General features: G+C 36.9%; 1 protein-coding gene across 5 annotated transcripts in view; it reads right to left on the bottom strand.

The window, feature by feature from the left end:
• Nucleotides 1-460: 460 nt before the first annotated feature.
• Nucleotides 461-13,564, bottom strand: part of MAST4 (microtubule associated serine/threonine kinase family member 4) — a 231,976-nt gene continuing 218,872 nt past the window's right edge. For all 5 annotated transcript variants that reach the window (XM_058169501.1, XM_058169502.1, XM_058169506.1 and 2 more), the window contains 4 exons: nt 11,993-12,115; nt 7,860-7,996; nt 6,867-7,048; nt 461-6,567 (listed from right to left, as the gene is read on the bottom strand). In XM_058169501.1, coding sequence (XP_058025484.1) covers nt 2,813-6,567; nt 6,867-7,048; nt 7,860-7,996; nt 11,993-12,115 — 4,197 coding nt within the window. In that variant the 3' untranslated portion in view covers nt 461-2,812. The remainder of the gene's footprint in view (nt 6,568-6,866; nt 7,049-7,859; nt 7,997-11,992; nt 12,116-13,564) is intronic.

Raw genomic sequence — 13,564 nt, forward strand, 5'->3', positions numbered from 1 at the left:
TGAAAAACACTCTAATTTGGTTGTTGAAGTTCTCATATATATGTGATTTCAAGTTTATTGGAAATGTTGCTGTTCCTTTTTCTTATATCTTTATAAAAATTTACTCTTTTCATTTTATTCTCAATTTACAACCCACTAAATCTATGATCAATATTCTTTCTTCTGTCACTCTTTTATATTTCACTGAAGAATAAATCATATTGTGTTTCCAAATGACAGAATGTTTACCAATTTTTTTCCCTTTTCATACAGCCTCCTTGACATAATTCACATGGAGCTCTGGTGTACTTATCAAGGTAACAAAAAATACTTCACACACATTCTTGTTCTATTAAATCCTGAATATTTAAAATGTAGTATTTTAGAATGCAAGAAAGCCAGGTCAAGAAACAAACTAAGATTTCTTTCATGCCCTTTTTTTATTTCAATGTTCTCCAACTTCCAAGTATAAATATTTGCATTTAATAGGCAATTTTTATGACAATCATGGGGATCTCTTAAAGAAAAAAAAAGAGACTGCAAATACTTTATTGCAGAAATCCTAACCACTTTTTTTAATATAATTTGATAATTAACAGTAGGGGATACTACAAATGGACATTATAATATAGAGCCACACAAAGACTGACAAGTAATACACAATTCAGAGGACCTCTAACAGTTCACTTTAAGGTAAACATTAACGAACAAGGAATTACATGAGTGCTACCATGTTTTCAAAATGAGGGGAAATATTTGGCAAAAGTGATAAAGCACTATATACAAAATATACATTAAAAGATACATTTGTAAACAAGATAGCTAAATGTGCTTTAAAGAAAAAAAGTGAAAAGGTTTTCTCCCCCAGTACAAGTAACTGTAAACTATAAAATACTTCCCAGAGAATGACATTTTGATTTTGGGGTGCATTTGCATTCAGTTTTATTCCCAAAGCACAGTTTCAGACTATAAATGACAGGAATACCTGAAGAGTATTTTTCCTTCTCTGCCTGTTTTAAATAATTCATGAGTGGCAAATGAATACAATACCACTCAATGGACATTTAGAAACTGGCTGCTGCTATCATTTTCTGAGGCTTATAAATATGAACAAATCCCACCTGGTTTATTTCTTCCCCAGGGAAATGCATTTAGCACACTTGTAAAGATCTTATAAACAGTCAGTTCATAATTAGGTTATGCTTGGTTGGTTGTAGTTAGGAAACAGGAAAAATACCCTGGAGGAATACTCAACTTTAAATGGACTTCCATAAGTTTATATAAAAAGGAAGAAAAATTAATGAATTTTCTTCTCATTTTAACATTCTTGTCTATCATTGATGTTTTTATCTGTTTCCAACCGAATCAAGTTTCCTTCAAATGTCATCCATTTAAACTTATTTCATGAATCATGAAATTAATGTAAGGCTTAGGAAAACTAAAAAACAAAACAAAACATGCTCACATTCTAGTCCCAAATAGCTCCAACATGTTCTCCCCTTTTAATCTAAAAATGTTTTTCTTATTTTAAAAAATTAACTTCTTTTCTATACAAATAAATATCATGCCATGAAATGTTTACAGATACTTAATATACTTCAACCAGAATGTGAATCCTAGCATCACTTGCAAATAAACAGCAAGTTTAATCTACAATGTAAGGCCCCAGCTAAGTATTTAAATGTTATCAGGTACTGAATATATTATCTAGATAAAATGATGGAAAATGCACCCCTTCACCATTTTTGTCATAAAACAGCAAAGAAAACTGAACCACTAAATGACCAAATTTACCTGTCATGATAGAAAAGATGAAATGTAGTCCTAAGACCACATTTGCTTCTACATAAGTATCATATCAGAAAGGCCAAACCATAGTTAATATGACCTGAATAAAGATAAGTATGCTTAGCATGCCATGAAGAAAAAGGAACATTTCCTGTTATTCCAAAAACTGTCTTCTAACAAGGAAGTATTATATGAGAAGACAATGGAAGTTCTTTCTGATTCCTAACACCAACACTGAATAAATACAATCACTGTGCATTACAGAACTGCAGTTTGTTCATTTAAGTCAGTGTTTCTCAAACTTGGGAACTTTAAGATGTGTGGACTTCAACTCCCAGAATTTCCCAGCAAGCATGGGTGTCCAGGGAATTCTGGGAGTTGAAGTCCACACATCTTAAAAGTTCCCAGTTTAAGAAGCACTGGTTTAAATGAGTAAGTCTAGCTCACCCACAAAAGTATGAATCTGTAGGTCTTAAAACTATGCAGCTAAACTCATTAGAAAGCAGTAGATTTCGATATTCTTAGACTTTTATGCTAGGTATAGAAATCTGAACAAGAAAAAAAATGATCTACTTTCATTCTCCCATTAGAGCAATGCAATATGTGGGTTCAGCTTAGGCCTAAGCTTTAGCTATTCTGTTTCTTCTTTGATTATGGCAAATTGGTGGAAAAGCAGCAACAACTCTAAAAAAGAGTAAAAAATACAATCAGCAGCAGTTGGATACTGTAAATCAAAACAAACACACCAAGTATTTACATGAACTTGCCATGACCAGCCGCAACCCCAGGCCCACTTTACCTCAACTTGTAAAAGTATTTCTATACAAATACCATAGGCTAACAGTTTTAACCGGTAACATTTGGGAAGACATTTATGAAAGGGGAAAAAAACTCGAGTCTTTCTTTACAGACCTTGCTGCTTAAGTGGCACACTTTTTTTCTGAAAAGAAAAAAAAAACACTACACAGTGCTGATTTTTGAGGGCGGGGGGAAGACAGACAAGGAACTAGATTTTCATCCTAGATGTCCTATTTGCAAGCAACTACTAAGAGCTCTTTTTGTGAGGGCTGTGTCTTGAGGGGTCTTTTCCTCGTTTTTGCCGGGAAGAATCTTTGTCCAATGAAAGTGCACTGAGAGAGTCGTTTGTAGTCCCTGACTTTGGCAAATCTTTACCTACATTCTGTTTTCTTATAGCAGAGGATTGAGGCAGACTGGGGTCTCTTCCTTTTATGTCCATAGTGCTAGAAGAGTGAGACCTCTCCTGACCTCTGGGCTTTCCCCCTAAATCGGGAGTAAGAATTTGCTCTTCTTTAGGGGGTGAAGTACAGCGAAAGTTCAATAGTGACACAGTTTCTGTTCTGCCATCTGCTGAGGAAGGAAAGCTGCTTTGCTTTTTGACTTCCTTGCAGCCAGCTTCAAAGGGCAGCGCTGCCGATAGCACTTTTGCCTTTGAGGAAGGCAAAACAGGGGCTTTCTGTCTAGGTTCTGGGCAGCTGAATGGGCCATCCAGCTGCTTTGTAGTGTTTCCAACCGTGCGACACGGATTCTGCAATGCGGCCGAGGAGGAATGTTTTGTTGGATTTGATTTACTCCCTTCTGCAAATTGCTTTGGATTTGCGTGTCCTTTTCCTTTACAGTCCTGAAAGTTTTTGTTACCGGTGGCTGACTTTTCCACACCTTTTACTCTGGCATCGTAAGCAGAAACAGAAAGGCTGGAATCCAATTTCTTGCTGTCACTTTGAAAATAAAGTGCGTCAGTACATTTCCTTCCTTCTGGTTGTTTTTCTGGAGACACTGTTGGGTTACTTGAATCCTTATCTCCCTCTTTGTTCGCCAAGGGACACTCTTTTGCAGTGGATACCTTTGGTTTATTCCGTAGATGGAATGGCTTTTGATCAACTGGATCTCCTAAGCTTGCTGTCTCTTCCTTCTGAAAAAGCTTGGTATTCTCTGTCCCCTGGCTTTTACTAAAAGATTTAAGCTGATTTTCAGCAACGGTTCTATTGAGTTGGACCGGTGGTTCTGATCTACATGCTACAACCACGTTCTGTTCTGCCTGTATCTGTGCATTATTTAGCTTTCTCTGAGAGCTTGAAGAATGTGAGAAAGAATCCAAAGTGATCTTAAATATGTTTTTCCCCTCCTTTCGAGAACCAGCCATTCCCAGCGCACCATTTTCTTTTTCTTTCACCTGTGTAGCTAATGGTTTCTGCGCAAATTTTTCAGAATGTTTTAATTTAGAGGAACAAGCATCAAGAACCGGCTTTGATTTAACAGCGCTATTCTCCATAGCAGGCCGGAGACTTTCTTGATTGCTATAACGCACAGGAACATCTGCTGCAGATGGTCTGTTGAATGGTTCTTTTACTGCAGGAACATCAGAATTGCTACTTTGTGGCTTAGAAGCAAAATTAGGCTCCTTATCAGCAGTCAGATGCTGTGTGTTTTTGGATTGCCTCTGCTCTTTTGATCCCAGGTCTCGAGTCTTATCCTTTTGCACAGTTGCAGCAACCATTGTTTTTTCTATTTTAGCGGAACTGAAATACTTTGGGGAAAGCAAAGCATTCATTTTCGGTTTAGGCATGCCAAACTCATTTCCTGAAAATTCTCCACTGATGTTTTCATCTTCCTTTGCAGGCTGTTTAAGCATATCTTTGACATCTTTGGGCTTCATCTTGGAATTAGATGCTTGTACTTTTGCTGTACCACATGCTTGTAAATGAGCAGTTGAATCCAAAGTATACCTTTGACTGTGCTTAGAGTCTTGGTTCGAAACCAAATCTGCAACGAAGCTCTTCACTGAGGAATCTGCAATTCTCTCATCATCAGTCTGTTCATTTTTCATGTGGCTCTCCAAAACTTCTTTAATGTGCTTCTTCTCTTTTCGTTTGCCTTTTTCGGTATTTCCTTGGCCTTGAATAGCTCTGCAAGTTATCAAAGTAGGATTCTGATTTTGGAAGCCATTAGATTTCATATTGTTTGTACCAACCTGGTTTGTCTCTTCTTTTTGACAGGTCTCCCTTACTGAGGAGTCATCATTAGCACTGAGACTAGAGAATGATTTATTTGGCTGTTGTTCAATCATCACAGATGCTGCAGTTGAATGCTGGGTATTTTTATTAGGCTTTGAGCTCTGCAACTCCAAAAGATCAGATTTATAGGATCTGGATTGCTGGATAGTTGGTAGCACCTTCTGAGATAAGGGCTCAACTTTCAGGCTGTTGTCACACTGGGGGAGTTGGTCATTTTTAGCACTCTGGTCACCTTGGAATGCACATGAAGACGTTTCTGCTTTTGAACCTTGTGGCCCTGAAAGTAGAGCAATATCTAATGTACCTTCAATTGGTTTCAAGCAAGAAACAGATCTTCCTTCTAGCTTGTAATCTGATGAACTCTTCCAGGCCAATGATTCTGTGGAGATCAGGGTGGATTTGTCCATGCTAGGTTCTGCTCTGCTGTTCAAGGTTTTGAGGGGAACAAAAGGAACAGAACTAATCTGAGCAGCATGAGCACTGCTGAGAAATGGTGGACTTTCAGCAGGCGAATTGGAATTCTGCATAATATTTATAGGCTTAGCTGAGTTAAGCTGTTGGCATTCAAGTATGTTTGTTGCCAATTTGGGCTTTAGCACTGGACTGGAATTGTCATCACTTTCTTCGGAAGATATTTTCTTTCGAAAATAATCTATATTTGCAAGTTTACTATCTAATCTTTCAAATTTGACAAATTCTTTTGTTGATGCATTTTTATCTATATTCCCTTCTTTTCCATTTGCCAACTTCTCAGATGAGTGAGGCAGAACATCTAGCAATGTGCACGGAGGGGAAAGTCTTTTGAAATCATAAGACAAATGACTAAGTTCATTAAGTGCAGGGCTATGATATGACATACACACATCTGAAGCACTGTATTCATTGGACTTCAAATTTGCATTCTTCTGAAGGGTCTCTTTCAGTATGCCACCTGGTGACTGTGTCTCCAAAGCAGTAATTTTAATTTCATGATTTGATCTTTCCAAAGCTTTTTGAAACACTTTTTTGCTATCCTTGTCTTCCAGGCCTGAGATAATAGGGTTTTCTGATTCACTAAAAAGTTCATGTACGGTGCTTGTTTTCTGCAAATATTCTTGTTTTTCTGCCAGATCTTGTTTTTTTACAACTATCTTGAACTTCAATTTTTCTCTATCCAGTTCATCGACAGATTCTTGTCTACCCAGTTTCCTGCAAAGGGGGCGTTTTAAACAGCCTTGCTCTGCAGGTCTCACTCGTGTGACCGAAGGAGATTCCAACGCATTCTCCTCTAGACTCTGAAGAGTTATATCACGCTGGAATGCTTCTCTATTAACCTCTTCCTGAGTTACTTCCAAGCTGTGTTTGCGTGAACATAAATGTTTCTTATCAGTGCCATAAGAAGGAGCAAGTTTTTCTTCTGACTGAACTCTTTTGAGCAGTGGGGATCTTGGTGGTTCTGCACTCTTAGGTCTGACAATATGTCTTACTATAGTGGGAGGAGAATGCATTTTACTGGGGAAAGCCTGAGCTATTTTTGCATTGCCTATTGAATGACCCAGTAAGGGTGATGGAGATCGCTGAGGAGAGGTTGGCTGAGGTGTTGGAGACGGAGTCCTTGCCAATGGTGAAAGGGGAATACTGCCAGCTGATTTGCGCCTTCCAGATCTGTATCTTGATCCTCCAAGCTTGGGTCCTAAACCATGGAGTGTGCTGGGTCTAATATGTCCTGAGCCAGCTGGAGAATTGGGTGCACTTGAACTTGGAGAACTACTTTGGGAAGAGTTTGTTCCTAGAAAAAAAAATAACACATAAAACTGTAAGTTCTTCATTTCAATATTTAGAAACTATTATAGGATACATTATTTTCATAGAATCTACAGATCATGAAAAAACTATTGTCAAGGCCGATACAGACTAAATATTATCAGAGATCATATTTCTCCAGCCATAGAAGTTTTATGTTTGCCACTCATACAGCCACACAAGAAACTTCATGAAAATAATCCCACCTTCACACTAACTCTGGGATTACTATCTGAGGAACTTTTAATTTTTTTCATTGAGAATCTTTAATCACCAATTCCTTACCTGAGGGGAAATCAGGGGTGGAACGAAGGCTTGGTGTTGGTGATCGGGGAGACAAGCTATGAGTTGGAGAACCAGGTAAGCTCTCTCCTGATGATAACGATCGATTCAGACAGGAGAAACTCCGACTTGTATGAAGAAGAGGTGATGGTTGCTTAGTCAGCTTTTTGAAGAGAGATCTCTTCCTAACACGAAAACGAATTTTTTTCAGTAAAATCCCAATATCTAAAGCAATAATCCAAAAGTTATAACAACATTTCCTTTAGTAGTTAAAAACTTACAATGTTTTACTTGATATTGCAACTAGATGTTTAGGCACTTAAGTTGTAAATCAGAAATATTTGTTAAAATCTACAAACTATGAGAGATCATTTCCAATATTCTATTCTGGAAGTCTGGGATAATGCTCTGATAACAAGTGCTAGGCATCTGTCTGTCTGTCTGTCTGTCTATCTATCCATCTATCCCTCCCTCCATCCATTGCCCATCTCAACTGAGTGACTCTGTGCAGTTTACAAATAGCAATAATAATAGCACTTAAAAGCCATACGCTAAACACTTTTTAAAGAAATCTTAACTAACCAAAACCTTAATTCTGAAAAACTCTTGAAAGAAAGATCTGCGATAAAACAAAAAGAAAAAAGAAAAATCCCACTGCCCCTCATATTATTTACATGTAAATACAGAAATTAAGGCTCACAACCCAACCAGCTTTCTAGCAGGTTAATCATTATAAAAAGCACAATCTTAAATTACTCTAATGAAACGCTGTGATTTTAATATTCTAATGATGATTAAACTTTAGGGATTTTAAGAGATCTTGTAAAACATGAGTAATGAATCAACAGCCTTTGAGGCAATATTTAATGCTTGTAAGATTAAGAAAAATTGGAAATCTTGAATGAAAATACAATTGAAAAAGATACATCTAACATAAAGAAGTCTATATTGCACAAATATTACAAATTTACTCTTCATTAAGGAATCACAACTCACCTTTCCAAACTCTCCTTCTTTTTTGTTTTCTTACTCCGTCTAACCATTCGGCCTCTATAGCTATTCTTTCTAGCTGGTCCTGTTTTTATTGAGGTATTTTCAAATGGGGTAGTAGTAATTGACACTTTATTGCCACTCTGTCAAATAAGAAAACAGGATCAGACAATATGGTATCACTATAAAGTCTTTATTAAAAAAGGAACAAAATAATCAGAATATGGGTCTAATATGTGAACCAGAAGAAAAAAAACACCCATTAGGTTGGTGTGTTCCATCACAAAACCCTAGAGGTTGGTATACTATTGAAATACTAAGATGGGGGGGAGAGATGTTCACTTGAATTTGGCTGATTTTTATCATCACTACTCTTTTGTGTCTTGACCAGGTATTCCTGGATTTTTCCTTAATATCTATAGCCTGAAAAAGTTTGAGAAATCCTGTTTTCTATATCTATATAGTTATAGGATTTTCTGTATCACTCTCATTACCAAATCTTTGTTTTTGTTAAGCAAACCATTATAAATAAGATTTTTACCATGAGCAGTATTTTTCTTGCTTTTAGCATTCCTTATGTTTCATATTACAAGTGATGTTAATTTAGAATGCCCCCGTAGCCACATGACAATGATTAGGTGTTTGGCAACTGGCTTGCACTTATAATGGTTGCAACGTGATCGCTATTTATGGCCTTTCCTGCAAGTTTCCTACAGCACAGTCGATGGGGAAGCCAATGAGGGAAGGTTGCAAGACGCTCTGGTAAGTCCCCCAGCCCCTCCACCCTGTCCATTCCCCAGCGCTTCTTGGCTCATACCCCACTGCATGATTATTTCCTGGCTGCCTGTATTTATGGTCCATCATATCCTCATGCCTCAGACTTCCTGTATTTGCATCTGGCCTGCACCACTACTCCCAGGGCCATTCCCCTTCCCTGTGGCACCCCCAGATACCTTACCTGGAACTTCCATGCTTCCTGCTTAACAACTTGTGCATCTTGGATTATGATGCCAACCAGGATTGGAATTGTTGTTGCTAACAATAGGTCAAGTGGTATTGCGGATTTACAACTGCATCACTTAACGGCGGTAATCCTGGTCCCAATTGCCATCATACTCCAAGGACTACTTGTATTACAAATATTTTTCAAACTAACACGATTTTCAGGTACAAATTGTTATTGAGCATTGAATCTGCTATTTAAACCAAAAGTAAAATAAACAACTGCCATTTTAAATAGATACATAACATAACATAACATAACAACAGAGTTGGAAGGGACCTTGGAGGCCTTCTAGTCCAACCCCCTGCCTAGGCAGGAACCCTACACCATCTCAGTCAGATGGTTATCCAACATTTTCTTAAAAATTTCCAGTGTTGGAGCATTCACAACTTCTGAAGGCAAGTCGTTCCACTTATTAATTGTTCTAACTGTCAGGAAATTTCTCCTTAGTTCTAAGTTGCTTCTTTCTTTGATCAGTTTCCACCCATTGCTTCTTGTTCTACCCTCAGGTGCTTTGGAGAACAGCCCGACTCCCTCTTCTTTGTGGCAACCCTGAGATATTGGAACACAGCTATCATGTCTCCCCTAGTCCTTCTTTTTATTAAACTAGACATACCCAGTTCCTGCAACCGTTCTTCATATGTTTTAGCCTCCAGTCCTCTAATCATCTTTGTTGCTCTTCTCTGCACTCTTTCTAGAGTCTCAACATCTTTTTTACATCGTGGCGACCAAAACTGGATGCAATATTCCAAGTGTGGCCTTACCAAGGCATTATAAAGTGGCATTAACACTTCACGTGATCTTGATTTTATCCCTCTGTTTATGCAGCCCAGAACTGTGTTGGCTTTTTTAGCAGCTGCTGCACACTGCTGGCTCATATCTAAATGGTTATCCACTAGGACTCCAAGATCCCTCTCACAGGTACTACTATTGAGCAAGGTACCACATATACGGTACTGGTGCATTTTTGCCTAAATGTAGAATCTTACTTTTTTCACTGTTGAATTTCATTTTGTTAGATAGCGCCCAATGTTCAAGTTTGTCAAGATCTTTCTGTAATTTGAGCCTATCTTCTGGAGTGTTGGCTATTCCTGCCAGCTTGGTGTCATCTGCAAATTTGATGAGTTCCCCATCTATCCCCTCGTCCAAGTCATTGATGAAGATGTTGAAGAGTACTGGGCCTAAAACAGAGCCTTGGGGTACTCCACTGCATACTTCCCTCCATGTGGATGTAGTTCCGTTGAGGACTACACGTTGAGTGCGGTTGGTCAGCCAGTTACGAATCCATCTGGTGGTGGTGCTGTCTAACCCACATTTTTCTACTTTATCTAGTAGTAGGTTATGGTCTACTTTATCAAATGCTTTACTGAAGTCCAAGTAAATTATATCGACAGCATTCCTCTGGTCTATTAATTTTGTCATTTTGTCAAATGACATCTAAGCCCCCTAGGCATGCCTAAATATCTGGCTATAGATGGCAAATATCCTCTAGTTGTTGTTGTTGTTTAAAGCATTTTCTGCAGATCTTTAAGAATTAGCTGCCTGCAACAAACTGTTTTTTTGTCCCCAGGGCATTAACCAGTGTCTTGGGGTGTATAAACATTAAGCCAATTTGGGATAAATTGAGTGAAAGGAACAGCAAATTAGGTAATATTAATCTGGGTATTCTCCAAAAGTAACATCACAACCACGAGAATTCTGCAGCCCAAATGGTATTACTGAAAATTCTGAAAGTTTATTACAACCTCATCCAGGTTGAGAAAGACTGAAATAAGCCATATTATCCTGTCAACAAACAGTTAATGCCAGAATATATAGACAGTTTATGCAGGGCAATAGATAAACATCACACACCACACAATCTGTATAAATGTATGTATATAGCCTGTAGTGCATTAGCACAATTGTGTGCAGTTATCTATGTACTTTTGTCATACACTTTAATCCTTCTATAAATTAAATCATAGTAAAAAAAATTCTGATGTTTTTTACAGCAAAATATTTTTAAAATGACTTTATAAAAATCCATTTCCTAAAACTCTTTCATTGTGCCTTTCATTTCAATTTCAATTGGTGTATTTTATTTATGAGTCAAATTTGACGGTTTTAATTTTCGGCCATTTATAGAATACGTTATTTTAACTGTGGTTTTAATTTGTATATTGTTCTGTTTTAATCTGGCTGTACACCGCCCTGAGTCCTTCGGGAGAAGGGCGGTATAAAAAATCTAAATAATAAATAAATAAATAAATAAATAAATTTACAAAAAAGAAAACTACATTTTTTAAAACCCTCCTCAAATGATTTGAATTCACACACTTTTGGCAATACGGAATATACAGTAATAACAAGATATGACATTTTCCTCAGTTGTGAGAAAAACAATTAAAAGTGGTATCTAATCCTTGTGAGAAAAAACATGGTCTTAATGATATACTCTGAGGGCCCATTTTGTTCCATCAGTTGCCGGATTGAAGCTGACAAATTATACATGGTGATAGAATTGTGGAAGACAGTTTTTCAGATAAAGCTAATTATCTTTTTTAAAAAATAAAAAAAGGTTTTGTTTTATAATTTCAGTCTCTCTAAAATATAAAAGCAACAGTGTGCCTATTGCATGCTTGAGAGCAATATGAAGGAGACCTGAGTTCACTTGAAAAGACCAGCTGCTGGAGGCTTCCTTTAGTATATCATTATCAGGTGTTAGCAGAAAAAATGAAATATAATTACACAGTTCAGAGGATAGCTAATTGCAAGGAGTGCTTTATTTTATATCATTACATTTCTGCCACTTTTCTCTTCATTAACTTGGGAGTGCATCTCCACCCATCCTGCCAGGTTGCCTCCCTGGATGCCTCCTCTAGCTCTGACAGGAACATCCAAGGCCTCTGTTTTTATGACATGTAAATGATTTTATTAACCATTTTTCACTTGATTAACCAAATGCATATGGTTCAGAATCACTACCAGGCACTCTGGACAAATAAAGGAAGGCTTTTAATTATTTATAGACCTCTTAAAAAGAGATAAATATAAATGAACATATCCAATTTAAACAAAAACCAAAATGAAAGGAATTGAAATGGGTGAAAGGGCCAATGAAGCAGAGGGACAGATTTTTGTCAGATTACTGTACCTTTAATAACAGTTCTATGACTTCAGTGTGAACAAGGCCATGCACTGGCTCTCCATTAATATGTGTAATGAGATCACCAGCCTTCAACCCAGCATGATAGGCTGGACTTCCCTCTTCAATGTTCTAGAAAGTAAAAGAAAATGTATAAACTTAAGTATATTTGTCCTAAAAGTATAATACAGAAGCTTTTGGATTTATCAAGAAAAAAAAGGCATTACTTTGTTGTTCTTCCACATGCCAATGGCACAGAGTCCATCACCTTCATAATATAAACAAGTCTGCTCTTTAATATCACTGAATATTAAAGATTAATTGTGAATGTTAAATTTTCTGCCTGTTATGTGCCACACTTTTCATTTTAAAATTTCTACATTCGAAACCATCACATTTGGATCTATCATGAAAGGGAAATTTGGGAAAACCAAGGGAAACACTAACCAGTCTGGGTTGCTGACAGCACAATTAAATGTTATAAAGTAGACAAAGTCATTTTACAAGTATATGCAAATCCAAGATTTCCCTACTGGTGGTGGGGAGTTGTTTTTTCATTTAAAATTACTGTTGCATTTTTCAAGACAACGATGTCTCATTACATCTTGGTTATTTAATATATTTACAGATAAAGGAATGTTTGTGCAGAAATTAGAGGAATGTTGATTGGAGAGATATGCATGAGTACCTTTTGATGGAGATGATACCATGTTGTTGGCTGAGAACCTGAAAGATTTGCAGCAAATGTTAGATATACTGCATGATGGAAGAGTATGCATCTAAAATTAATGTATCAGAGACCCAGGAAATTATGTTTGGTAGGGAAAATGGAGTGAACAACTGCAAATTATATATAAATGATGAAAATTTATAGCAAATAGATGAATTTGTGTTCTTTGATAGAATAGTTACTAAAGATGGAAAAATGGATTAAGAAATTTTATGACACACACATTCTGATACAACAGTGTATGGTGTGTTATGAGGAAAGAACAGTGGCTATGCATAACTGGATGTGTCTTCCTGCTTTGTTATATACAAGTGAAATTTGAAAGAAATGTAAAATATAAGGAAATGGGTTTAAAAAGAAATGTGTGGAATAAAACAAGAAAAGATCTGGTGAAGAACAGATAGGTGAAGAATTAATGTGGATTGAATACAAAAATGAGCAGCCATTACAGATAGTCCTCTTTTAGTGATCATAATTGAGACTGGCAATTTTTTTCATTAAGTGAAGTGGTTGCTAAGTGAAACTGCAATAGTCATTATGATCTTACTTCCTTTGCAAATCTGTGAAGGTTATAAATGAAAGGATCATTTAAAAAAATGACTTTTTCATCACTGTTGTAACAGTTGCTAAATGACACAATCACTAAATGAGGATTACCTGTATTAAGGAAGAATGCTGAGGTAGTTTGCTCATATAGAAAATATGAATGAAAACTGGAATCAATTGAACCAATATGTGAAGAAAAAGTGCAAACGTTGAGGGAAAAAGGGAAAAAAAGTCATAGCTGAATTGATCAGAAAAGGGGGATTCAGCAGCACAAGGCCTTGGACTTCAGATCCCCTCCCCCCATT

The sequence above is a fragment of the Ahaetulla prasina genome, chromosome 2, assembly GCF_028640845.1.
Source record: "Ahaetulla prasina isolate Xishuangbanna chromosome 2, ASM2864084v1, whole genome shotgun sequence".
In the NCBI taxonomy this organism is placed as follows: domain Eukaryota; kingdom Metazoa; phylum Chordata; class Lepidosauria; order Squamata; family Colubridae; genus Ahaetulla; species Ahaetulla prasina.